We start from the raw sequence: 25052 nt of genomic DNA on the forward strand, positions 1-25052 counted from the left end.
TGGTCCAGCCTGCCCTTTGCTTCTGCCGGGGGAACGCCGGGGGATTCCATTTCCGTGAGCAAAACACCGGCTTCTAAGGCCATTTGCCGCGGCATGGTGGCACAGGAGCACACAAAAATTATTGAGCGACTGACGTGTGTGTAATGTAGCGAGGAGACCCAAGGATTGTCTCAACCAGGCAAGAGAGGTTTGGAGGTGGTTGGCCATTGCTTGCCGCTGCATCGTGGCCCCCAGCATTCCTCAGGGGTCCTTCATCCAAATTAGGGATATGCGGTTCGGCTCGGTTCGGCAATCATGGAAGCTTGAGGTGGCTCGTAGGAGGCCAGGGCCACAGTGCTGCCACCCCTCTTCTCTGCGCTGTAGCGCTGGCCTCCTAGGAGCCACCTCGGGCGTCAGTGATTGCCGAGGTGGCCGAACCGAGCGGAACCGCACGTGCCTAAAATACTAGCCAGCGTCGGCCCTGCTTCACTTCCCAGACCTGACTGCCTGGGCTGTTTGACCTGGGCTGTTTCTCAGGGCCAGCTCACCCCCCCTGCCCCGTGGGTCTCCTGAGCCAGAGGAGGCTGCTGCTGCTGCTGCGAGTTCCCCCGGCGGGAGGCTGCCCCTGCTCTAGAGGCCCAGCTGGGGCATCTCCAGGCAGCTATCCTTTATGCAGTCTCTAAGGGGAAGGCAGAGCGTGGGCGAGCTGCTTTTGAGGGAAGCCTCTCCCTTCCATTCTCTCTCCCTTCGTTGCACTTCTGAATCGCTGGGGAGAGTTCAAGGGGCTCGCAGCACCTCCTGCAGGGCTGCTCCCCCCGCCCTTGCTCACCACATGATCTGCAGAATTTTTGGGGAATGTTCTAAGTTGAGCACTAGAGTGCTAAACCGATATAGCACATCAGTTCTACAGTAGCACCAGTGAGATACCTTGCTCAAGATTGCGGTAGTCAAACTGCGGCCCTCCAGATGTCCGTGGACTACAATTCCCAGGAGCCCCTGCCAGCATGGGAATTGTAGTCCATGGACATCTGGAGGGCTCTAGATACACATTTGAAACAATCACAGATCTATGGATGGGAACAAGCCGCCCAGCTGTTTCTGTTCCCAGGGGAAAGTTGTACCCAGCTATGAGAACCCTTACTCTGTGGGACAACGCAGACTTCCCGAGGAAACAACTCTCCATGGATGGCTTCCCAGAAAATTCTTCCAGTTGTAGTTCTAGGCCCCAATATTCCAAAAAAAGTTGAACTGCAAGCAGGAGCGTTAGTTATCCTTGATGATGCCTGAACACACCTGCCTGTTGAGCTTTGTCAGCTCATCGTTAATGATTTCAATTTCAGTGCCAGAACAGCTTTTGCCTTTGGAGAGATTAGCCATGTTGTATTAGCCATGTTTTCAAATGCTTCCCCTGCTCCAGCCCTTTAAGGCCAGTATACCTAAGATATACTCATGACATGATTTAAAAAAGGGGATTAGACAGATTTGTGAAGAACGGTGACTAAGGGAACCTCCACATTCAGCAGCAGTAAGCCTCTAAATACCAGTGGCAACTTCTGGGGAAGACCTCCACTTCTGTCGTGGTTCGGTCCTTGGTGGCTTGGGAACCGGACCGAACCCCGCCATCAGAGGCGCCCGCGATCACGGAGGTAGGGCATGGTGATCATAGGCAAACCGGCAGCTGGGCGCCCCACCCGATCGTTGAGGTGGCAATGGCCGCTAAAGAACCTCAATGTCCCCCTCCACCTTTTGACAAGAGCCCGGAGATGGCCCTTTGTTCCAGGAAAATGGGCCATCAGGAACCCCGGAAAACCTCGCATATGTGCATGAGTCATGATTGTATCAGCATGTTCCCTCCGCAAGTACTGGGTGGGGCAATACAGCCTAAGGAGGTGGGTTTTGTATAAAAGGGAGCTTCCACCTGGGTTTCGGTGGAAGCTCTTACTCCATACCAGCGGACTCCACGTTGCTGAAATAAAGCTTGTTCCTGTTGTATCGTTCACCAGGCCTGGCGTGACGTTTTCTTCAAAGGGGCACCCTGTTTTTTCAGTTAGCAAGCGGGTCCCCGACAGCTTCTATGCCAGTTTGGTGTAAAGGTTAGGAGTGCAGACTTCTAATCTAGTGAGCCGAGTTCGATTCTGCACTCCCCCACATGCAGCCAGCTGGGTGACCTTGGTCTCGCCACAGCGCTGATAAAACTTCTGACTGAGTGGTAATCTCAGGGCTCTCTCAGCCTCACCCATCTCACAGGGTGTCTGTTGTGGGGAGAGGAAAGGGAAGGTGACTGTAAGCCGCTTTGAGACTCCTTCGGGTAGAGAAAGGCGGCATCTAAGAACCAGCTATTCTTCTGCTGTTGGACTTCTGGAAGAACTGGTTGGCTGCTGTGTGAGACAGGATGTTATACTGGATGAACCCTTAGTTTGATCCAGCAGGGCTCTTCTGGTGTTCTTATGAGGGCCTCAGCTACTATGCTCTGTTGCTGGCCATCCAGAGGAATTGGTTGGCTACTGTGAGACAGGATTCTGGACTAGATGGACCACTGATCAGATCCTACAGGGTTCTTCTTAAGTTCTTATGAAGGTCTCGGCCTCTGTCTTCAGCTGTCCAGATGAACTGGTTGGCCACTGTGAGACTAGATGGACCCCTGGTCTGATAGAGTTGGGCTCTTCTTATGTTCTTCGAACCACCTTATATTAAAAACCGACTAACTGCAGGCCCTCTTGCTTAATACAGGCTGCGATAGGCCTGCCATGTGCTTCTGCCATTCCTTATTGGCCAAACTGGTCAGTCTCTGTGCAAGATAATAAACTGGACATAAAGCAACATCCCCCAAAACACACACATTTCAATCCTCCAAATGTTCTACAGCAGTGGTCCCCAACCTTTTTATCACTGGGGACCACAACGCCTTTTACTGAGGCTTGGTTTGGGGGGGGGGTAGTTTACGCCTCTACTCACAACCACTGCCCTAACGCTCTCTGATCGCTATGGAAATGTTTAAACATCCCTTCAAAATAATAAGAAGAAGAGTTGGTTCTTATATGCCGCTTTTCCCTACCCGAAGGAGGCTCAAAGCGGCTTACAGTCGCCTTCCCTTTCCTCTCCCCACAACAGACACCCTGTGGGGTGGGTGAGGCTGAGAGAGCCCTGATATCACTGCCCGGTCAGAGCAGTTTTATCAGTGCTGTGGCGAGCCCAAGGTCACCCAGCTGGCTGCATGTGGGGGAGCGCAGAATCGAACCCGGAATGCCAGATTAGAAGTCCACACTCCTAACCACTACACCAAACTGGCTCTAAGATACAGACACGCCACAACAATGAAGTGTGTTGTAAAGGGCTGGGGGGGGATGAAGTAAAGGGCCGGGGGGGGGGGAGAAGGCGTCCTTCGGGGCCCACCTCCAAATAGTCGAAGGACCACACGTGGTCCGCGGCACACAGGTTGGGGATCGCTGTTCTACAGAACCAAGTTACCAAATCCATTGGCACATTTGAAGTTTGTCTATACCAGGGGTAGTCAAACTGTGGCCCTCCAGATGTCCATGGACTACAATTCCCATGAGCCCCTCCCAGCAAACGCTGCCAGGGGGCTCTTGGGAATTGTAGTCCATGGACATCTGGAGGGCCCCAGTTTGACTACCTCTGGTCTATACAAACCCCAGGAAGGGCTTGTTCACAAAAAGCGACAGATCATTCTTTAGACATCCCTTTCTACCGTCAGTCTTGTAATGCTCACAAATGGTTCAACAAAAATGGAGTCCAGGAGCACCTTTAAGACCAACAAAGATTAATTCAAGGTGGGAGCTTTCGAGTGCTGCACTTGTGAACTCACACCTTGAATAAATCTTTGTTGGTCTTAAAGGTGCTCTTGGGCTCCATTCTTGTTGTGCCATTTCAGGCCACTTACAAGGGGTTGTGAACTGAGTGGGGAGGGTGTGCGTCACACCTGCATCAATGGGATTCTGTATTCATTTGACTGGATTCTGCATTCATCAGGAGCCTCTTAATTCTCTCATGTACTGGCCGACCTTTCAGCCTCCCTTTAAACTAATATATCCTCTCTCTCCTTCTCTCTTGGTGCTGCTAAAGTGGGCCCTGGTTGAATATTTTGCCAATCAATTAGTTTTTATAGTACCACAAGACACTTGTTTGTCTTCTACCTCAGCTTGGGAAGCCTGACCGTGAGTGGGGGTTCATGCCACTCTTGGCTTGTGTACACATCACTAAATATTCTTGCCCTTCCTAACTGGTGTTGTACACAACTCACCCCCCCCCCCCTTTGGAGTAAAACAAACAAAAACGAAACAGGAGATAGATGACACGTGGGTTTCAGAGTGCAGACTGTGTCCTGGGAGAGAAAGTTTAAAAAGAGATAACATTTCAGAAGATTCAAAAAGCTCAACAGAGAACAGTCCCCTCTGGTGAACTGACTGGAACTCATGTTCCTTAGGCACATGAGAAGCTCTTCCACAGAAAGAAATCTTCGTACCCTTTCCAAATATTAGTAGACACAAACACAAACACAGACATGCATATGGATCAGGCAGGTCTTGAATTCCATAGAAACCACATTCAAATAATCTCTGAAGGAGAGAGAACATGGCGAGCTGCTCTCTTACAGAGTCTGGAGGCTTCAGGCATTCAGGGGGGGGGGGGTGTGCATGCGTGCGCTGGCTGATCTTTTGCAGGGACAACCAAAGAGGAGTCCTGTGATACTTCAAAGACCTAACTCCTGCATTATCTTTCACAGGCTATAGCTCTCCTACAGAAGTTGAGGCTGGTTTGTTTCCTGGCGTATAAGCCACATGCAGCCCTCAAAACAACTAGACAATCTGGGCAAGAGAAGCAATTTCCATTAAAAATCCTGGCCCCCTCAAAGATAGGGTCACCCTATTCAGGTCCCCCAAGTCTTGGTTAACTCTGCACACTATGCAAAGGGGCAATTATAGATGCTGTGCACCTTAATTGTGTACCTTACTAGTTGCAATACATCTCTTGTTAGCTACTACGAAGTGGTGGGGGGCAAATAGGATCTCTCTCTCTTTCGGTCCAGCCTTTTGCTCCTGCTCAGAGTTGTCTAGGCTGTCTTCTGAAATGACAGCCAATAACTTGCTCCGAAAGAGAGCAAGATAGAAGTCACCCTTGAGACCCCTCTGGGATCCAGTTAGGGTTGCCAGCTCCAGCCTAGGGATTTCCTGGAAATGTGGGCGTGGGAAGGATTGATGGGAGGTGGATTCGGGGAGCCACTTCAACTAAAATCTGTGGTACGCCAGAGTGGTACCCTTCATAGCAGCCAATCTCTTCAGCAGAGCTGATCTCTGTATTCTGGAAATTAGCTGTCATTCTGGGAGAAATCCAGGCCTCAGCAGGAGGGTGGCAAACCAAGCTCTGGTCTTGAGACTCCAGAAGTACAGGGCCCTAAGTCTGTTAAATAATTGTAGGAGGAGACATTTCTGAGTAAGAGCAGTAAAGAGCAGTGTGATCCTGGATGGGAGGCTCAGGTCTCAGGGGCATTTCCCCACATGCACTAAGCAAGGCTGCTGGCGCCCTATCTGCTTGGCCACCTCCAGATGGGACTCTGTAACTCACTCTACGCGGACCTGCCCTTGTCCCTTACAGGTGGTCCAAAATGCAGCTGCTAGAGTCTTTGGAGGGCCCTTATCCAGCCTGTGCTGAGGCAGCTGCAGCTGGATCAGGTCAGATTCAAGGTTCTGGTGTTAACCTTTAAGGCCATCCGTGGTCTGGGCCCCACATACCTGCAGGACCACCTAACTCCTTATCAGGGCATCCGCTCTGCGAGTGCAGATCTGTAGGAGACCCCTGGCCCAAGGGAGGGATGCCTGGCCTCAACCTGGGCCAGGGACCCCCTTCTTGGGCTACTCTATGGGCGGATTTGATTTGATCTGGAACCCCTCTGTCCACCCCCAGGGATGTCATTAGATGGGAGTTGATTGTTTTTACTCCTGTAGATCGTGGATTTGCTGTGTAAGGACTATGATGTATTTTTTCGGACCTTTAAGGGTATTTTTATTGGGGTGATTTTATTGTTTTATCTTACATGTTGTAAACCGCCATGAGCCAGAATTTCTGAGAATAAATCAAATTATAAATAAAATAAATAAATATGGGTGTTTTCTGTCATTGCCTTGACCTGGGTGGAATGAGCTCCCAGAAGAGCTGAGGACCCTGACAGACCTTACACCGTGCCCCGGGACCTGCCAGATGGAGCTCTTCTGCCAGGTCTTTGGTCGAGGGAAAGATGTGGGCCCCTCTCTGAGAGAACTGGTCAGCAGGTGACCTTGGGGTTGCCCTCTGGAGGTTGCTGGTAAGAAGCCAGTCAAGCTGGGGGTGGGGATGGGGATAATGGGATTCCTGTTATCTGCCACAAGCCCCTGTTAAACTAGTAAACAAACTATTAAGACCTATTAAACCATTAAACAAACAAACAGTTCTGCAGGACCTGTAATTGAGGACCTGTGATTGAGGCCAAGGTGGTTTCCCTCCTCTCCTTCCATTGCTGGCACAGCACAGAGCTTGCAAGCCAGGTGGAAGAGGGCTGTGGGATGGGGGGGGGGGCTTTCTTAGTGGCAGAGGGGCTTTCCGCACTCCTTCAAAATTGCACAATGGTTGCCAATTGAAAACGCTATTGATTTGCCGTTATGCACAACGTCGTTGACAACCTGCAACACTCCTGAAACGGATCCGCAAAAAGTGCTTCCTTGTAGCGCTTTCAGGGAAATCCCCAAAAATGGATTCACCCTCCGGAAAGCGCTACACTCCTGCAACCAATCTGCAACACTAGCGGGAAAGTCCTGTGCGTTACCATTGTTGTGGTTTCTACAAAGTCCCTCCCCCTGGCTCTCTCCTCTGATCTTCCGGCGAAGCGATTGCCATTTTTTTTTCTCCGAGCGAGTGGGGATCAACGCACCGGCGAGCCTCCGTTTAGCCAGCGAGGCTTCCCCGGCTACAGTCCCTCCCCAGAGCTGTTTAAAGTCACTAAGCACAAACAACAGAGAAGCCCGTTTGCTGATGTATTTCCCCTTTATTATTCACACTGCTTTTCGGCCGAAAATCGGGCCTGTGAGAGGGGGGGGGATTTTTTTTTTCGTTCGGGGGGAGCGTGGCAACGATGAAACGGCAGCTCAAACACACCTGCCACCTGGATGGGTCTCTCCGTTGCAACGAAGCAATGCATATTCGTTGCAACGGGGGTGTTTAAAAAAAAAAAAAAAAACCTTTCTTAAAGGGAAAGGGGCTTCTTGGGAGCATGATAACGGTCGCCCATTGGCTGCTTGACGGCCAGGGGCGGGACGAGCTTGGCAATAGCGCTTCCTGGCTAGCGAATTTTGCTGAGACCGGAAGCTTGTGGGAAACGATAGAAACGCAACTGGATTCCACTACAAAGGCAGGTATGCATAATGACGAATTCCACTATTTTAAATGGCGATTTTTCGTTCAACAAACAATTTGCTACAAGGATCCCGGTGTGGAAAGCCCCAGAGAGTTAACTGTTCTATTTGCTGTTTTTCTGTTGTGAACTGCCTTAAGCCCATGGAAGAGGGGTGGTATGCAATCTGAGCAAACAAACAGATAAATAAATAAATAAATCACACCTCCCTTAGTTTACGGTACATCTAGTTAGCAGGAACAGAAAGTCCTCCTGGTTAGCAGTGGTAAGACTTGAGCTGCTATCCTGGGCTTTCTGCATACAACTAACTTTTCTTGGCTCTCCGGATAGAATTACTCATTATCTACTTGCTGATAAGCCCTTGAAAATAACAGAACCTGTAGCCGAATTTCTGGCTACTGTGTTACAAAAAGGAAATCAGATATCCAAGAAATAATTCTGGGTCATTCGCATTTATAATTGATGTAAAAATATTTACTGAGTATATTGTGGAGGAATGTGTATAATTTGTTATTATTTAAGTTTTTAAAATCTGCTGTTTCTGTGATGTAAATTTTTACCCTTAGCCAATGTCATTGTTAATACTCTTTTATTTATTTGAAGACTCTACTTTTTATTCACCATTAAAGGTTTTGAATTTGAATTTGAAAACTGCTAAAGGAGCTTCAAAAAGACCAGTCTTAGAGTCAAATTAGAAATATGGGGTTTTAGAAGAAGAAGAAGAGTTGGTTCTTATAGTTTTCACTACTCAAAGAAGTCTCAAAGCGGCTTCCAATCTCCTTCCCTTTCCTCTCCCCACAACAGACACCCTGTGAGGGAAATACGGCTGAGAGAGTCCTGAGATTACTGAAGAAGAAGAAGAAGAAGAAGAAGAAGAAGAAGAGTTCAGTGCTGTTCAGTGCTGTGGCGAGGCCAAGGTCACCCCAATTTTGTAGGCTGGAGATCAGTTCTAATCCCCAGCTCTTTAGAAAGCTTCTTGTCTAATCTTGTTTCAGAGCAATGGCCTGGCAAGGTACGGTTGTCATGGAGGGAGGGGACTGCAGTGTGCCAAGTGAGAAGCAGCATTTTGCAAGCCTGGAGCTCCTTCTAGGCTCATTTGTGTGACGTGCAGCCCTGGCCTGGCATGACCTGGAGGCCAAGCGTCTGACCGGCACGGGATTCTCCGCCTTACCGACTCTGAGCGGGATCAGGCCCTTAATCATACGACCAAGAGTATTGATTTATAGTCTGAGGATGATAAAGCGATGCATCTGCTCTGCCGCGTAACTGGGAACATGAGCCGTCGAGATTGCTAAATAACCGTTCCCAAGACGGAGGGTTCAGAACACATCCCGTTCTTCAGAGTCATTTACTAAATGCCACGTGTGATTGCTACACAGGTAAGAGTTAGGAGATGTTCCGACTCTATGAGATTTTGATGACATCAATTGAAAAAAACGTTGAATGTCTTTCTTTTTTTTTTTTTTGCATTTTAATAAAGGTTGGCAAACATTTGCCGCATGAAATATAGTGTTATCAGCGCGATATCTCAGTGTTAGCTTTGTTCAGTCTCCCCACTGCGGCAGGAAAGGGACTAAAAGCAAACTTGCATTAAAGTCAAGTTAGATCAGGGGTAGTCAAACTGCGGCCCTCCAGATGTCCATGGACTACAATTCCCAGGAGCTACCCCTGAGTTAGATGAACTTTAGCACCTGTCCTGGTCTGGCAGACGCCTTGTCACCCTTTTAGTGGGGTCTCCCCTCAGTGGCTCCCCAAAAGGGCTCCCCCCATGCTGGCTCCAGGCTTACAGTCCTTGAAGAGCCCTTCACTCATCCTTGGTGACACCCCAACACGGAGATGCTGCCCATAAAGACGGTTGGGCCAATCAGTTGAGACTCCTAGCCTTGAGTCCACTATGAGAGTTCCCAAATCAGTCAGCCTGAACTACGAGGTCTGCTTACCAGTCTGCATCTTAGGGCCAAGCTAGATGCAATGGCGTCCTTGTGTCTGCTGTGGGGACACCACTGCCATTTTAAAACCCCCAAAGGGCAATGAAAAAATGCTGCAAAAGGCTTGACCTGCAGCATAATGGGACAAGGGGCGTGTTCTCCCTCCCCATATCGCTTCAGGTGCCAAAACGGCCTTGTGGCGGAGGGTGGGTGGGAACAGCTGTCTGTCCAGTTTGCCCCTCAGGGTGCTTGCTGAACTGATTCAATTGGCAGCCACCAAGGTGGGTCAACTCCTCCTGGGACACTGGTGTTGGGGGGGCGGTAGGGCTGCCAGTTTGAGAAACCCCTGGAGATTTGGGGGTGGAGCCTGGGGAGGATAGCGATCTCAGTGGGGTACATTGACATGGGGCCCATACACCATTTTCTCCAGGGGAACTGAGCTCTGTAGTCTGGAGATGAGCTGGAATTTCAAGGGATCCCCAGACCCCACCTGGAGACTGGCATCTCCAAAACAATCCTGCACAAGTTCTACCACCTTAGTTATATTGCACAATGCTTTCCTAGTATGCCAAAAGTGAAACAAGAAGAAGAAGAAGAAGAAGAAGAAGAAGAGTTGGTTCTTATATGCCGCTTTTCTGTACCCAAAGGAGTCTCAAAGCTGCTTCCATTCGCCTTCCCTTTCCTCTCCCCACAACAGACACCCTGTGGGGTGGGTGAGGCTGAGAGAGCCCTGATATCACTGCTCAGTCAGAACAGCTTTCTCAGTGCCGTGGCGAGCCCAAGGTCACACAGCTGGCTGCAGGTGGAGAAGGAGTGAGGAATCAAACCTGGCTCACCATATTAGAAGTCTCGTCCTCCTAACCACTACACCAAGCTGGCTCTCTCTTTTGCTTGGCTCTGAGGTTAATCCCATACTGGAAATGGAGGAGTGGTTGGATGAAGGCAGCTTGGTCGGCTAAAGAGGCTGGTGCCAATGGGCACAGGGGCTTTAAAGAGACGGCCACAGATGATCCTTCAGTCTCATGTCCATTCATGCCTACTGGAGTCATGAGGCAACTGTGCTCCCTTCTCAGAGATTAAACTTCCAAACAAGGGGAGGTAAAACCTGAAATGCATGCACATTTAAAGAAAACTGGTGTCAGCATTTCCTTAAAATCAGAAACAGAGGCAGAGATTTACCAGGGAAGCTATCAGAAAACTGACCCTTGTCAATGGGACCACACTGCGAAGTAAAGCCTGGGGGAATTGTGCTAGTTCAGATTTCATGCGCTACACTTTTTGATTCATGAGAGCCGAAGTGCCAGGAGATATCCCAATAACTACCCCTCTGGAGACCCCCCCCTTTGATTCTGAGTGTGCCAGATGTTCAGGTGGTTCTGTGCCCTAAATGGCTCCTAATTACAGAACTGTTCCACACTGTGTGCTCTGGGGAATTATTTCTGCCCTGGGAGGGAGCAACTAAGGGAAGCAGAGCAATAGAGGACGATGACCCTTCCATAGGTGGATGCAGTTTTTATACCAGCCCACCTATTCACCAAAAAAGAGCACCCCCTTATCAAAACAGCAATTTTAATCCAAGTGTTTTCGATACACCATTTTGCACAGTACTTTTCATAACATGGTAGGTTTTTTTTAACCAACTAAGGCTGGCATTTAACATGCTTTCCAATCACACGATTCCCAAGAATGAATTGTTGGGTTTCCCCCCATTCTTATTTTCTTCTCTTGTGTGTTCCTGTTGCTTTGCTGTTTTTTTTTCTCCCTGTTCCACACCTGATTTGCTCCCTCTGGTGGTCGGTTCAGTATTACATCACTTTATGTCTAGCAGCAGACCCTGCCATTTAAATTTGAAAGAAGATACGCCAGAGATAAAACGGATGTAATATCTGAGCAACCACTATATGTGCGGAACAGACTGCCCCCTCCCCCAGAGCAACAAGAACACACAAGTGAGTAAAAATGAATTTGGAAAAGCCCTCTGTCTTGACTTCCATCCCTCCTTTTTGACACCTCCCTCTGGCAAAGGTTAGACTAAGCTCAAGAGAGGGACCGATGTTCTTGGGCTTCATATGCCAACGCCCATTGAAATACAGAAACAAACAAGTAACCTATGTCTTCAGCATATTTTTTAATCCTGCCCTTTCTCCAAGGGGCAGAGAGAGAGCTGTATATTGCTCTTCCTTCCTTTTCCTACGGAGGTAGTTGTATATGTGAGGAATTATTTTTGGCACAAGAGCATCCACACATCCAAACTGACCCACATTCTGAAATGGTAGGGCTCAGGAAAGCCCCATGATGCATCTGTAGCCAAGGCTGCACACTTATCGAGCAGGACTTACTGCTGAGCAGACAGGTTAAGGCTGAGCCCCTTCACATAGAAATCTAGATGTCCAGGTAGAAGGTTAGCCGAAGATATGTATAAGCTTAGCTGATAAATGCAGAGATGTCTGTCACATGATAAGCTGTTTAATAATGCCATTCCCTATAATGATGCCACTCCCTTAGCCCCAGGGGAGGCTGGTACATAAACGTAACAAGATAAATAATGAAATAATCTGCCACACTATACTTGTGGGAAAGTTTTAGCCCATGACACGTGACGTTCCCTTATATCGAATCAAACCCTTGGTTCATCAGGGTCAGTATTGTCTATTGAGACCAGGGGTAGTCAAACTGCGGCCCTCCAGATGTCCGTGGACTACAATTCCCAGGAGCCCCTGCCAGCATCCTGGGAATTGTAGTCCATGGACATCTGGAGGGCCGCAGTTTGACTACCCCTGATGTGGACCATTCGGATATAGCTGCCTTGGTTTGGCACCACTGAAGTCCATGACAAAATGTTGCCCTTTCATCGCTTCCATGGTCTGGGGGGGGGGTAGGGGTTTGAGGTAGGAGCACCACATTTGCAGCATAGCTGCGGGAGCCTCTCCTCAAAAGAACCCCCAGGTTTCAAAAAGACTGCATGAGGGTGTCCAATTCTACGGGCCCCCCAAAAGGGTGCCCCATCCAACCTCCATTGATTCCCATGGTTTCAAACAATGGGAAACAATGGAGGCCAGATGGGGGCATCCTCTTTTTGAAACGTGGCGGTTCTTTGGAGGAGAGGCTCCCGCAGCTATGCTGGAAATTTGGTGCCTCTACCTCTACCCCCCCCCCCGACCACCCAACAGACAAAAAGTCAGAATTTCCCATTGACTTTAATGGCTGCAAAGGCTATAAATGGAGTAGCTGAATCACCATATTGCATCCGAATCACCAAATCACAATTCGGATAAGGCTGATGTGCACAGTTTAAAATACAGGGATGGGAGACTCAGCTTGGATATGGCTGAAAGGTACCCGAATCAAATACTTTTCAGCTTACCTGAACCAAACTGCCTATTCCTAGGAGTGAGCTCCCCCTCACTGGCAGTCTTTAAGCAGGACGGGGGAGACTTGTCTTGGCAGCAGCATGTGCGAAAAGGATCTAGGAGTCTTAGTAGACCATACATTGAACATGAGTCAGCAGTGTGACTCGGTGGCTAAAAAGGCAAATGGGATTTTGGGCTGTATCAAACGGAGTATCGTGTCCAGATTACGGGAGGTGATGTTACCGCTTTACTCTGCTCTGGTTCGGCCTCACTTGGAGTCCTGGGTTCAGTTTTGGTCTCCCCAATTGAAGAGGGATGTTGACAAACGGGAACGTTTCCAGAGGAGGGCAACAAAGATGGCGAGGGGTTTGGAGACCAAGATGTAAGAAGAAAGGTTGGGGGAGCTTGGTCTGTTTAGCCTGGAGAGGAGACGACTGAGAGGGGATCTGATAACCATCTTCAAGTATTTAAAAGAGTGCCATATGAAGGATGGAGCAGAGTTGTTCTCTCTTGCCCCAGAGGGACAGACCAGAACGAATGGGATGAAATTAATTCAAAAGAAATTCCATCTAAACATCCGGAAGAAGTTCCTGACAGAGCGGTTTCTCAGTGGAACAGGCTTCCTTGGGAGGTGGTGGGTTCTCCATCTTTGGAAGCTTTTAAACAGAGGCTGGAGAGCCATCTGACGAGGCTGATTCTGTGAAGGTTCGAGGGGGTGGCAGGTGACGGTGGAGGAGCGAGAGGGTTGGGAGTGTCCTGCATGGTGCAGGGGGTTGGACTAGATAACCTGGGAGGTTTCTTCCAGCTCTATTATTCTATGATTCTAGTGGCTGGATGTTTTAGGCTGATCCTGCATTGAGCCGGGTCCTATTTGGCCCCTATCCACTCTATGATTCTTTCACTGAGCTGCAGCAGCTGCATGGGTAGAAGAGCTCTCAGTGAGATCCCTGACCAGATGCTTTTTAATTTCCCCAAGAACAGCGGCCGCCTGTTGCTTTAATTAAACCCAAAGTGGCTTTGTTTTATCCTCTCGGGTGAGGGAGATTTCGCCGTTCATAATCAGTTGTTTCTAAACCTTTTCCCTTGGATTAACATTCAGGACGCCACGCGTTCTCCACCACGGCTCTCTTGATAAGCCTGTGCGGAAACGGACGTCTCCTGGGCGGGGGCTGATGAATGGGCCTGCAGCGTGGCAGGAACGGTGGATAAGATTCTAGCTTCGTGCGAGCCGTTTGCAAATGTTGTCCAGTGCTTTGCTTCCCACAAACTTACTGAAATACGTTCCGTTCGCTAGCCCGGGGAAATGCCGCTGCCCCAATATATTGGCAAAATGCTCATAAACACTTTATGAAATCCCCAGACGATTATGAGCATTTTGCCAATGTGGTACTACGACTACTACTGTGACAGTCTACTGGAAGAGCAACCACTGACGAAGACAAATCAGAAAGCGGGTCACTTAACCGAGGATCCCGTTTTGGTTGACTCTTTTTGTTTGATCATATGTTTGACCATTTAGACCAGGGGTAGTCAAACTGCGGCCCTCCAGATGTCCATGGACTACAATTCCCATGGACTACAATCCCAGCATTCGCTGGCAGGGGGCTCCTGGGAATTGTAGTCCATGGACATCTGGAGGGCCGCAGTTTGACTACCCCTGATTTAGACTTTATGTTATAACCTTTTCACTTATAAACATAGAGAAGACTACTTTATCACTGTGTCTCGTGATTTCCTTTTTTCTTCTGAGTCCACATTGAGGGATCCCCGGTTCTATACTTGGCTGTCCCAATATATGGCTGCTGCTAGAAGGGGAAAGGCAGGGGCTGCGCATTGTTTAAACAACAGCAATCAACTTGTGGAAAACCACAACAAAACATGGCGCTTTCTAGCCTCAGTACCAGGCAGACCAAACTCACTTTTCTGTGCTGAGCAAAGGCAATCTGTGTTCAACTTCTCTGGCTAAGGAATTCAGCGTCCCTAGAAAATTATTCAGGACATTTCCAACCTTTTGGATTTTCAGTATCCTGCTTCAACCATTACTCTGCTTTTTAGTACCTGAAGGAGTCTCAAGGTGGCTTACAAACTCCTACCATGTCTCTTCCCACAACAGACGCCCTGAGAAGGAGGGGAGGCTGAGAGAGCTCTGAGAGAACTGAGACTGACCTCTAGTGTCCCAAAGCAGCTTATAATCCTTCTTTTCCTTTTCACTTAACAGTCACCCTGTGAGGTAAGTGAGGCTGAGAGAGCTGTGAGAGAACTGGGACTGGCTCATGGTCACCCAGTTGGCTGCATGTGGAGTAGTGGGGAATCAAAAACAGTTCTCCAAATTAGAGGCTGCCGCTCTTAACCGCTACCAAGTAGTTTTGCAAAACCAGGGAGACCGGCAGTGACTGCTGTGGTGAATGGTTTCTGTATTTCACTTGGAATTTGCCCTCATTGGATTTCAGCCAGTCTGTCCTGCGTTCCAGGGCCCCTTAAAGCTCCTCTTTGTGCTTTTATCCTTCATAATCACACCTATCAATGTCTGCCTTGCAAGGAACCCTGGGATGGCTTCTGAGGATGGGGGTCTCCAGTCCACAAAGACGTATTCTGGAATAAAATCTGGTTCCAGGTGCAACCCTAACATCTCTCTGGACCCACTGATGTCTCTGGGATCAGAAGGGCTGGATTGTCTGAGCGGCTGCCTAATGGTCAAATCACCTGGAGAAGAAACTCTTCTATCACACAGGTGGAGTCAACATACACTTTGCTGCTTCTGCTTAGGCATTCTGCAATTTTCTGCCTCACTTTGACCATGTTCCCCACTGACAGAACATCTGCCCTACTCTGAGTAGACTTTAAGGCACTTATATAATAGAATTGTGCTGATCCTGATCTCAGCATGATCAGATTGCCTGGTTTGGCTTGGGAGATTCCTAGTGATTTGGGGGGGGGGGGGGGTGGAGCCTGGAGAAGGCAGAATTTGGGGAGGGGATATGATTCCATATAGTCTACCTGCTGAAGCTGCCATTTCCTCCAGGGGAACCGTTCTTTACAGCCCGGAGGTCAGGTCTAATCCGGGGAGAACTGCAGGCCGCACTGCACAAAGTGAGGTTTTTCCACATTCTCATTATCCTTGCTTGTAAGTTCTTGTTTCTTCAGCCCCCCCCCCCCATTCTGCATGTGTATTGCTCCCTCTAGTGGTCAACTGCATGTTACACCAGTTTATCTGTGGCATAAAACCCTGTAGTTTAGTTTTAATCTGCAGGGAGGCCCGTGTCATACCAAGTGGACTACTAGAGGGAGCAGAAGACGTATGGAGTAGGAGAAAACCCTGGAGTCACAGGAACGGTTTTTGCTGCCAAGTCACTGCACGAGCCGTTGCCGAGAGGGGTGGGCTAAAAACCAAACAATAAACGGCTGATTTATGGCAGCCACATAGGATGTTTGTAGGATGTTTGGGCAAGAGCTGTTCAGAGATGGCTTGCTATGGCCTGCCTCCACCTCGCAACCCTGGTGTTCCTTGGGGGTCTCCCATCCAAATACCAGCCACAGCCGACCCAGCTTAGCTTGTGAGATCTGAGGAGATCCCGTGAACCTGAGCTATCCAGGTGAGGTCAGCAGGAACTTCCAAGCAAGGAAAACGAGGATATGAAAAAGGCCCTCCTTTCACTTGGTTGTCATTTGTGTGGGGCCAGAAAAGGGACCGTCTTAGTGTTCTGTTCTCTGGAGAGTTCCCTTAGTGCAGGGGTCCCCAACCCCCAGTCCGCGGCCCGGTACCGGGCCGCAAAGGCCATCGTACCGGGCCGCCAGCGGCCGCGCCTGCCTCCCCCCCTACAGTGAGAGGGGGGGAAAGAGGCCGGCACGGCAGCCGGCGCGGCAGCCAGCACGCCAGCGACACTAACGCGCATGCACGGAACTGCCGCGCATGCGTGTTTGCTCCCCCTGGTGGCCAAAACGCGCATGCACGGCAACTCTGCGCATGCGTGTTAGCGCCACCTGGTAGCCAAAACGCGCATGCGCGTATATGAGGAACTGTGGCAGCCGGGCCGCTGGCTCTCCCCCACCCCCGGAGGCGGTCCCCGACCAGATGAAGGTTGGGGACCACTCCCTTAGTGAATACTCTTGGAACCAGAGATGATCTTTGCAGAAAACTACACCAGGGGTGGGGCTCAGAATAATTTCATATTATCCAGCAGTCAGTCTAGTTCTTTCTTACATTTATTTTCAGTTACGTATTTTATCTACCAGAAAAGCCTCTGTCTCAACAAACGTTAAGAACCCACGTGGGACTGCACAGAAGACCCCTTGAACAACAGTTACAGGTAAATGCAGCCTGTTTTCTTTCTCCAAATCCTGACAGCATCAACAAAAAGCGCATTTAGCTTGGGGTGTGGCATAGAGATTTTCTGCTTACATCTCCCGAGAAGATACATTCACAACTGCTACTTCACCTTCCCCAGAAACTCAGAGAGCTTTATTTAGCTTTCTAGGCACCAAAGCAACTGGGAGCCAGAGGCCTCCTTTCCGGATAACACAATGAACAGCTGCCCAGGGGCCCCGAAACGAAGAACAAAGGGCCCCGTTTTTCCTCCCCTGGTGCTAGACCAGCCCTTCTCCACTTCTTCATCGCTGAGAACCCCCCAAACATTCTTCAGCCTCTGAGGGACCCCAGAAGTGGCACAGCTATAAGGACTACGGGGGGGGGGGGGAGCAGAGCTGGCTATGAGCCCACTCAAGGCTCTCTCCTCCCCGCCCCTTCAAGGCCCATCATTGGCCATCTGGGGAGGGCGAGGGGGGTTCACATGACCATAAAAGCTGAACATATAAAAATATATAAACAATTAATTAATTCCCACCCCTTCCAGGAGTGTCGAGATTATGCGTTATGCCCTCAGCCAAAGCTAGACACAAGGCGGATACAGCTTCCGAGACATGTAAGCCGCTGTCTAAACGCCTGTCTGCGTCAAAGGCCCGTGTGGAAGCAGAGCCCTCCAGTCCAAATGGGTCCTTTCTCTGCCTGACCCCGGAGTCTGACTGCTCAGTTCAGTTTTTCAAGGTCCTCCCTGCATCATCCTGGCCTGAATGATCCTTCAGCTACCTTCAACAGACCCCCCCCCCCCCCCATGACAGCTGAACTTCTTTTGCTCAAGCTGTCAAGAGAGAAACCAAGTGAGATCGATGGCACAGGACATACGTAACAGCTCCTTCTAAATCTTAATCAGTTGTTTATTGGTTGGCAAACAAATTTCACTTTTACAACAAATATTAGTAATGAGGTCATTCAACTTGGCGACCATACAAAATGCATCATAAATTAAAAAAAGTAGAATCTGTGCTGCTAATTTACCTCCTGGGAAGGCCTACATTACTTTAAATCTTGTCAAATAAATACATTTCCTGTTAGGAAAATAATGGAAGGATTTTTTTTTTTTACCACTCAAAATAGGTTTTTCTTTTCTCCCCCCTCCCCATCTTTGCTATGAGTCAGTCAATTGTTTTTTTTAACCTCTGCAGTACAAGTTCTTTGCTCGGGGATGGGATTTTGACTCCTGCAGAGGACAGCGTGTTCAAATGCAGAAGTCCCAATGACTCCCCTAAGGATATCTCGGCTCTCAGAAGGGTAACTAACGTCTTGGAGAAAGGCTGCGTGCCTCAAACGCCGCACCTTCTCCCTGGTTGTGCACTGGGAACAGAAAAGTTTGTCCAGCTCTCCAATTTGCAAAATGTTTGGTTGACAAATTCATAAAGAAACACAGCGTTAGGGGGGGAAATATCTTAGACTACTGAAGAATGGTGTTTCTAAATCAATACAGGAGGGGATAAAAAGGATCTTTATCGAGTGAATGTCTTCCTTTTGCCCAGTGGAAAACAAATTTATAGGGGGAAATGGCAAAAAAAGAAGAAAGGATGTATGAAAAATCTTGCTCCTACTGGTAGACCACCTTGCGAGACCAGCACAACAGAAAAAAGTTTGTTTTTTTTCCACTACATTAACAGGGACGCAAGTTCTGGCGGAACAGAAAGCAGACTATAGGTGCAATGCTAGTGTCTGTACATTACATAGGAATTGTTCCATTTTGTTTCCCTCTGCCATTAGAATTATCATCAGTTAATACAGCAAAACATAAAAAATAGATGCTGTGTGTAGCATACAGTTACAGACTTCCCTTCTATAGCATTACGGTTTGCTCCACAGCTCAAGTGGGCTGCGGCGAAATCAAATGGTGAGAGACCCAAAAACTATTATGTGATACAGATTCGGAATAAACAGTTTGCTTGGCTATTTTTGCTTTGTTTTTTTGTGCAGCACTCCAATCTAGATGCATCACTGCTAGTCGTCACAAATGCCCGTTCGGCCTTGTGGAAAACAGGTCCTTGCTAATAAGAGGAAGAGCGCACCCAAAGATGCTGAAACGAGCACAGTTCTAGCTTCCGACGGCCACCCAGCCGGCCATTTTGTGTCTCCCGTCGCATCCCTTTGCTCGCTTCCCAAAGTCCCTCGGAGGCGGGAGGGGGGCGGGAGGGGGGGGGCAGGAGGTCACAGCCGTTCGCATTCTTCCTGGGCGTGCCTAGAAATCCTATTAAAAAGGTATGAGAATTGTTTGTCGTTTAGAACAGCATGAAGAGGGAGAATACACAATATTACCACCGCTTGGATTGAACTCTGAACAGTCATCCCAGTGCTGGGCGAGGAGCGTTTGTTTTTGTGACAAGGTTTCGCTTCGTCTTTTATAGACTAGTGACCAAGTGAGCCGGTCCTTTGGAGGCGTCTTCCGATGGGCTCCCGTCCTTGTTCGGCGGGACTATAAATCCGTCACTGCTGCCTCGCCCCAACTGGTAGTAAGTGTGTAGCTGCTGGACGTGGTTTCTGGAGCCCAGGTTTGGCATGCTCTTGTAGTACACGTCGTCCGCATCGCTGCTTTTGGCGGAGGGGGGTTCGGTCTGAGTGCTGGTGGCCATGCTCTCCGCGGCCGGCCTGGCAGCTAGCGCGGGCATGCTAGTGTACAGGGAGTCCCTATTGGGCGACTGGAGCTCTTCTGTGTGCTCATTGGTTAGCAAGGGGAAAAAACTCTCGCTGTTGTCCTGCGGGATCCGTCTCCGGCTGTAATGGTGAGGCTGGTGGTTGTCTGCCGAGTAAACCCTCGGGGGGAGCAGCGGGGCGTCCGACTCCTCGTGGATGAGCTCCAAGCCCAGGCTCTCCTCTTGGCTGAAGGAGGTGGCGTCGTCGAGCACGATGGCGTCGTCCTTGCTCCCGCCACCCAGGTTGTTGACCAGCTTGTTCATCAGGTTCCTGTTCTGTTCGCTGGAGCACTCGTGGTTGTTCAGATAGGAAGGGATGTAGTTGGAAGTGAGTTCTTTCAGGATCTTTTTCTCTAAGGCCGTCTCACTGTGGTTATAGCTACGGTCAATGATTTGCACACAGTTGCTCAGGTATTCGCGGCTGGCAATGCTGTAGCTATTGCCGTGGTTACCATTCAGTGGTAGAGTATCCATGACACTTGAATCCCTGGCATTGTTCAGAAGCCCCTCTGAAAAATATCACACAAGAAAGGTTGACTTGTACCAACAGATATATGCATGGGGGGTCCTGCTCTCTACAAGGCTGTTGCCCAAAGGGGCAAAGCGGCTGCAATATGCTTGGGCTACATTCTACAGTAACGGTGCACAAAAAAACCCCAACAACCACAACAACAACAACAGAGGGAAGGAATGGAAAGGGGGAGGGGGGGAGTACATAAATTATAAGGTTTGGAGGCAAGGAAAACCACATGGACTAAAACAGGCTTTTCCAACAGGGCTGTTGCATGGAAACAAGGGCTCCTTGTTAACAGCAACACAATAACAACAGCAACAACATATTTCCCCCCTGTTGGAAATCAGCTCTCCACAGAACTTCCAACCTCCTAGCAAAGCATTCCTATTGACGCTAAGGCCAGGGGGACGCTGCTGGAGCTGAGGTCAAAATTAGCTCCGAAAGTTGGGGGGGGGGCAATGGAGTTGTTCACGCCTCCCATGAGCTCCCAAAAGACTATACCAAACTGGCAAAACTTTACTGCATGACTTGTTCAGAGCAGCAGCAAACAGGAAAGACTACCCTCACTGTTGCACTGTGGGCACAATTCTGTGTAAAGCACGACCACCAAAGGGTGGATGTGCAACCCAGTCCTATGGTTACGTACTCAAGATGGCTTCAGTAGCCCCTGATTGCTAGTAAAACTGCAGCAATCCTGTGTGCGTTTACCTGGGAGTGATCTCGCTGAACACAGAGCCACTCCAAGCAAATCTGTGGGTACGGGGGCCATTCAAAACACACTTCGTAGACCATAATTTCAATTGAACTAGATTGGACTTAGAACCAATCATGCCTCTGCAGAGGCATGCAAGTCAAACAAATTTTGTTCTGCCAGTTTCAAGTCGACCCACAATTTGCAATATTAATTACTAAAACTGGCCAGCTGCTAATAAAGACCTAATGTTGTAAAATGGCATGCTGGCGTTTGAATTACTTTGCTGAGACCCGTAGAAATTAATACAGCTATAATAACTAGAACTGGGTCAACAGTTGCACCAGTGAATATATTCTTTTAGTTTTGCCACTACATTTGTTAAGCAATACATTGGTGAGGGTTTTTTGTTTTGTTTGGGGGATTTAACTCTTGTTAATTTGTGTTTGGGATCTCTGTTACTAGACGTTGCGTGATGCAGATGGTCCTAAGACTGCATCGGAATTGGCATGCAGGGAATGAGGTCTGCCAGGGACGTGGGGATAGGAAAGCTTTTGGGGGGATGAGGTATCATTAGTTATGCACATGACCAATGGGTATCTGTAAACTGTTTTGTTTCCTGTACCCTAAACAGGAGGAGAAGAAAATGTGGGAGAATCAGAATTACAGAAGGCTCTACTGGCATAAAATGGTACCACAACTGGTTACCTGAGAACATTTCACAAGAGAGGTTTAAATCTGCCTTTGAGTCTCTTAAGAATAGAATAATAGACCGGGTGGATCAGACCAGTGGTCCAACTTGTCCAGCCTCCTGTCTCACACAGGGGCCAGCCAGTTCCTCAGGAGGGCCAGCAACAGGGCAGATAGGCCAAGGCCTTCCTAAGAGCATCAGGAGAGCCCTGCTGGGTCAGATTGGTGGTCCATCCAGTCCAGCCTCCTGTCTTGCACAGTTCCTCTGGAGGGCCAACCACAGGGCACAGAGACTTCCCTTCACGTTGCCTCCTGGCTGTGGAATTTAGAGATTGACTGCCTTTGAAGGTCAAAGTTCCCTGTGGTCACCATGGCTAGGAGCCACAGATGGACCTCTCTTCCTTTCTATTTAGGTGAATGTCTCATTTCTTCTGACATGAAATCTTGCTCCCATTCAGTGCTCATTGTAGGACACATAAATTACAATATTGTCCATGAAACTGCCATCCTAAACAGAATAGCTAGATTGAAGTCTAGTAGCAACTTAGAGACCAACAAGATTTTCAGAATATCCGACCAAGGGAGCTTTGACTCTTGAAAGCTTAAATCCCCCAAACCTTGCTGGCTTCTTAAGGCACTATTTGCCTTTAATCTAGCTGTTCTATTGCGTACCATCTGAAATTATCCTATGCCGAGTTCCACCGTTCTGTTTCCACTGGAGTCCATGAGCTTCAAAGGGGTGCAACTCCATTTAGATGGTACCATTAATCCCTGGTGGGCTTGCCAAGTTGCACTGGCGCTTCTGGTGGGGGATGGGGGCCGCTTTCCAGGAGCTTTCTGACATATCCAGAAGTGATGTCAGCACGCCAAAGGCATCAGGAGGCAACACTCTGGCTTTTGGGCTAAACTCTATGGTAAAATTTGCTTCAAGCCATAGAGTTTTGCCCCCAAACCAGAGCGTCACTCCCTGATATCACCATGCTTCTGATATCACATTGTGTTAAAAAGTGATTGCTCTTCCATGTTTATTTACTTATAATTAAATGTTGTTGGTGGTGGGGAGTTTGGGGGGAACAAGGTGTAACTGGAAAGTGAGAGACCCTTGCCTGGACCAGGAGACCTGACAGCCCTAATCCCTTCCAAGTCATCTAAAATTGATCTTTAGTTTTATTAATATTAAGTATGACTTAAAAAAACATCTGATAAGGGCTAGGATTTGGGTAACTGCTAGCCTTTCCGAGCAGTCAAGAGTTCCTTCCCCCCACCTTGCTCTGCTGCAGCAGACACAAAGCACCCCTAATGGGCCTGTGGGTCTTCCCTGAAAGAGGGGGCTCTGCCTGTGCGGGGTCAGGCCTTTAGCCTCTGCTCAGCCCCGTTTCGGAGCCTCGCCTTGGCCCAAGGAAGGCTCCGGAACGTGACCGAATAGAGCTGAAGGATACAATGCGCCATCTTTCCTCTTTGGAATGTCAAGACTGCAAGCCAAACTCCAAGTTTCAGTGAACCCTGGTCCTAACCCATGGCTGCCGATACTGGATTAGAGGGGAAATCAGCTGTTTAAAAACTGCCACGAGGCCAATCCTGATGGGGCCTGTGTCACAGCAGCGCCAGCTGATCTTGTGTCCCTGCCGGCTTGGGGGGGGGCAGTTTCAGTAACCCTAACGGTGTGGAGAGGGGAAACATCACTAGAGGCCCCATCAGGATCAGGCGCTTGTTAAACAGCTACTCCCCCTCCCCAGAATAACTGGCAGCCACGGGCTGGGTCCGTGCATGCCGCAAGATGCAGTTTTGCTATGAGGATAGGGGTAGGGGCTACGGATTTGGGAGTGGAGCCAGGAGTGGGCGGGCTTTGGGACAGGGAGGGACCTCAGTGGAGTATGAGGCTGTGGAGTCCCCCTCTCCCAAGCAGCTATTTTCTCCAGGAGAACTGAACCCCTTAATCTGGAGGTGACTTATAATTCTGGGAGAATCCCCTGGGCCGGCATCCCATGTGATTTTTTTGTTTGCCCCAATAAAGGCTTTGGCACCCAGAGTCAACCGGGCGTTGAGGGTTTTCTGGGCGGCAGGGCCATTGCCTGGCCGTCTTAGGCCCCGATGTTTCGGCAATAGCTGCGCCTGGCATCTTCAGAGGCGAGATGGGGATTTTTCCGTGACAAAGTGTGGAGTGTGTAAACAGCTGCTCGGCATCCTATTTACGTTTTAGTGTGTGTATGCTTTGCGCCCGGGACTAACACCAGCTTGGCATCCCTACAACAGCCAAGGGGATTTCTTTGGGTCATGCGCAGTGACGTCCTGCAAGCTCAGGCAGCTGCCCTGGAAGGGCTGAAGGGGCAATGCAATGGCAAACTCCGGGAGGCCGGCCCTGGGGGAGGCAAGGGTCAGTCTGCAGATGCTGATGGTCCGCTTGGGATTCCCTTAATTCATATTAGAACCCTCTCGAGCAGGGGTGGCCACGCCGTGGCACTCCAGATGTCCGTGGACTACAGTGACCATGAGCCTCTGCTCTGCGGGGCCGCAGTTTGGTCACCCCTGCTCTAGATAAGCACAAAACACGAGAGAAGATTGTGGCTTCCGTATGCTTCCCCCGCCCTCCCCTTTTGTTTCAGGTGCTGCCCCCAAATATGGCACAGCAGGCTGAACAGAGACTCCCAGATAAGAAAAGCAATTTGTTGACAACAAAGATTAATGGCCATTCACATCCACAAGGAAGAAGAAGAAGAAAAAGCACCTTTTAATACACTCTCAGGGTAGCTTCTGAAAATACTGAATTCAGTCTGCATCTGTGAGGCACTACAGCTAGCATGTCTGCTCAGGCTTGGGAAGTGTCACGGCAGAGCTTTGCGATTTCTCTGAATTGAAATGTCCCCAAAATGTCACTCTTACTTTGGCCTTCAGACAGTTACTGGATCTACGGCTAACCTGCATTTCCAGACAGACAGAAAAAGCTGGACATAAAAACAGGGCAGCCTCACGGACGTAGAATGGAGCCATGTATTTTCACAGCATAAATCTCGACCAACAGTCCACAATGCTGAAAGGGGGGGGGGGGGAGAACATAAAAAAAAAACAAACCAAAAAAACAGGGTGTTGCAGAGAGGTCTGGGGTGGTAATGAATGTGTCCCCCCCCACCCCCACTCATGGTTGAGGCTGGGTCGCCTATGCATTAAGACATTCTCTTCATTCTTTCTGCCAATGCATAGAATGACCAGCGAGGGGATTCTTTTTTTTTTGGGGGGGGGGGTTTGTAAAGAAACAAAGGAATGGCCTTGCATTGCCAATGGATTCTGCCTCTCGTGAGATGTGCCACAGTGACATGAGGAGACAGCGTGACAGTTTAGCAGACAAAAACTGCGTCCACTGAGATGTCATTCCCGTACATGAACACACAAGACCGAAACGATGAAGAGACATAAATAAAACACACACACATCGGGATGAAAGACAAAACCAAAACAGACACCACGGTCGTCACCTAATCTCTACCAAAACACGGGG

General features: G+C 49.2%; 1 protein-coding gene across 16 annotated transcripts in view; it reads right to left on the reverse strand.

Moving 5' to 3' along the window:
- The window catches only part of ADGRL3 (adhesion G protein-coupled receptor L3), an 808020-nt gene that overhangs the window by 6408 nt on the left and 776560 nt on the right, over positions 1-25052 (reverse strand). For 10 of the 16 annotated variants that reach the window (XM_077346357.1, XM_077346353.1, XM_077346358.1 and 7 more), the window contains one exon: positions 17850-20173. The exons of 2 other annotated variants lie outside the window; for them this stretch is intronic. In XM_077346357.1, the coding sequence (XP_077202472.1) occupies positions 19374-20173 (800 nt within the window). In that variant the 3' untranslated portion in view covers positions 17850-19373. Of the gene's footprint in view, positions 1-17849; positions 20174-25052 lie in introns of those variants that run through there. 4 more of the 16 variants (XM_077346364.1, XM_077346367.1, XM_077346365.1 and 1 more) reach the window with 1 other exon arrangement.

This window comes from Paroedura picta, chromosome 7 (assembly GCF_049243985.1).
Source record: "Paroedura picta isolate Pp20150507F chromosome 7, Ppicta_v3.0, whole genome shotgun sequence".
In the NCBI taxonomy this organism is placed as follows: domain Eukaryota; kingdom Metazoa; phylum Chordata; class Lepidosauria; order Squamata; family Gekkonidae; genus Paroedura; species Paroedura picta.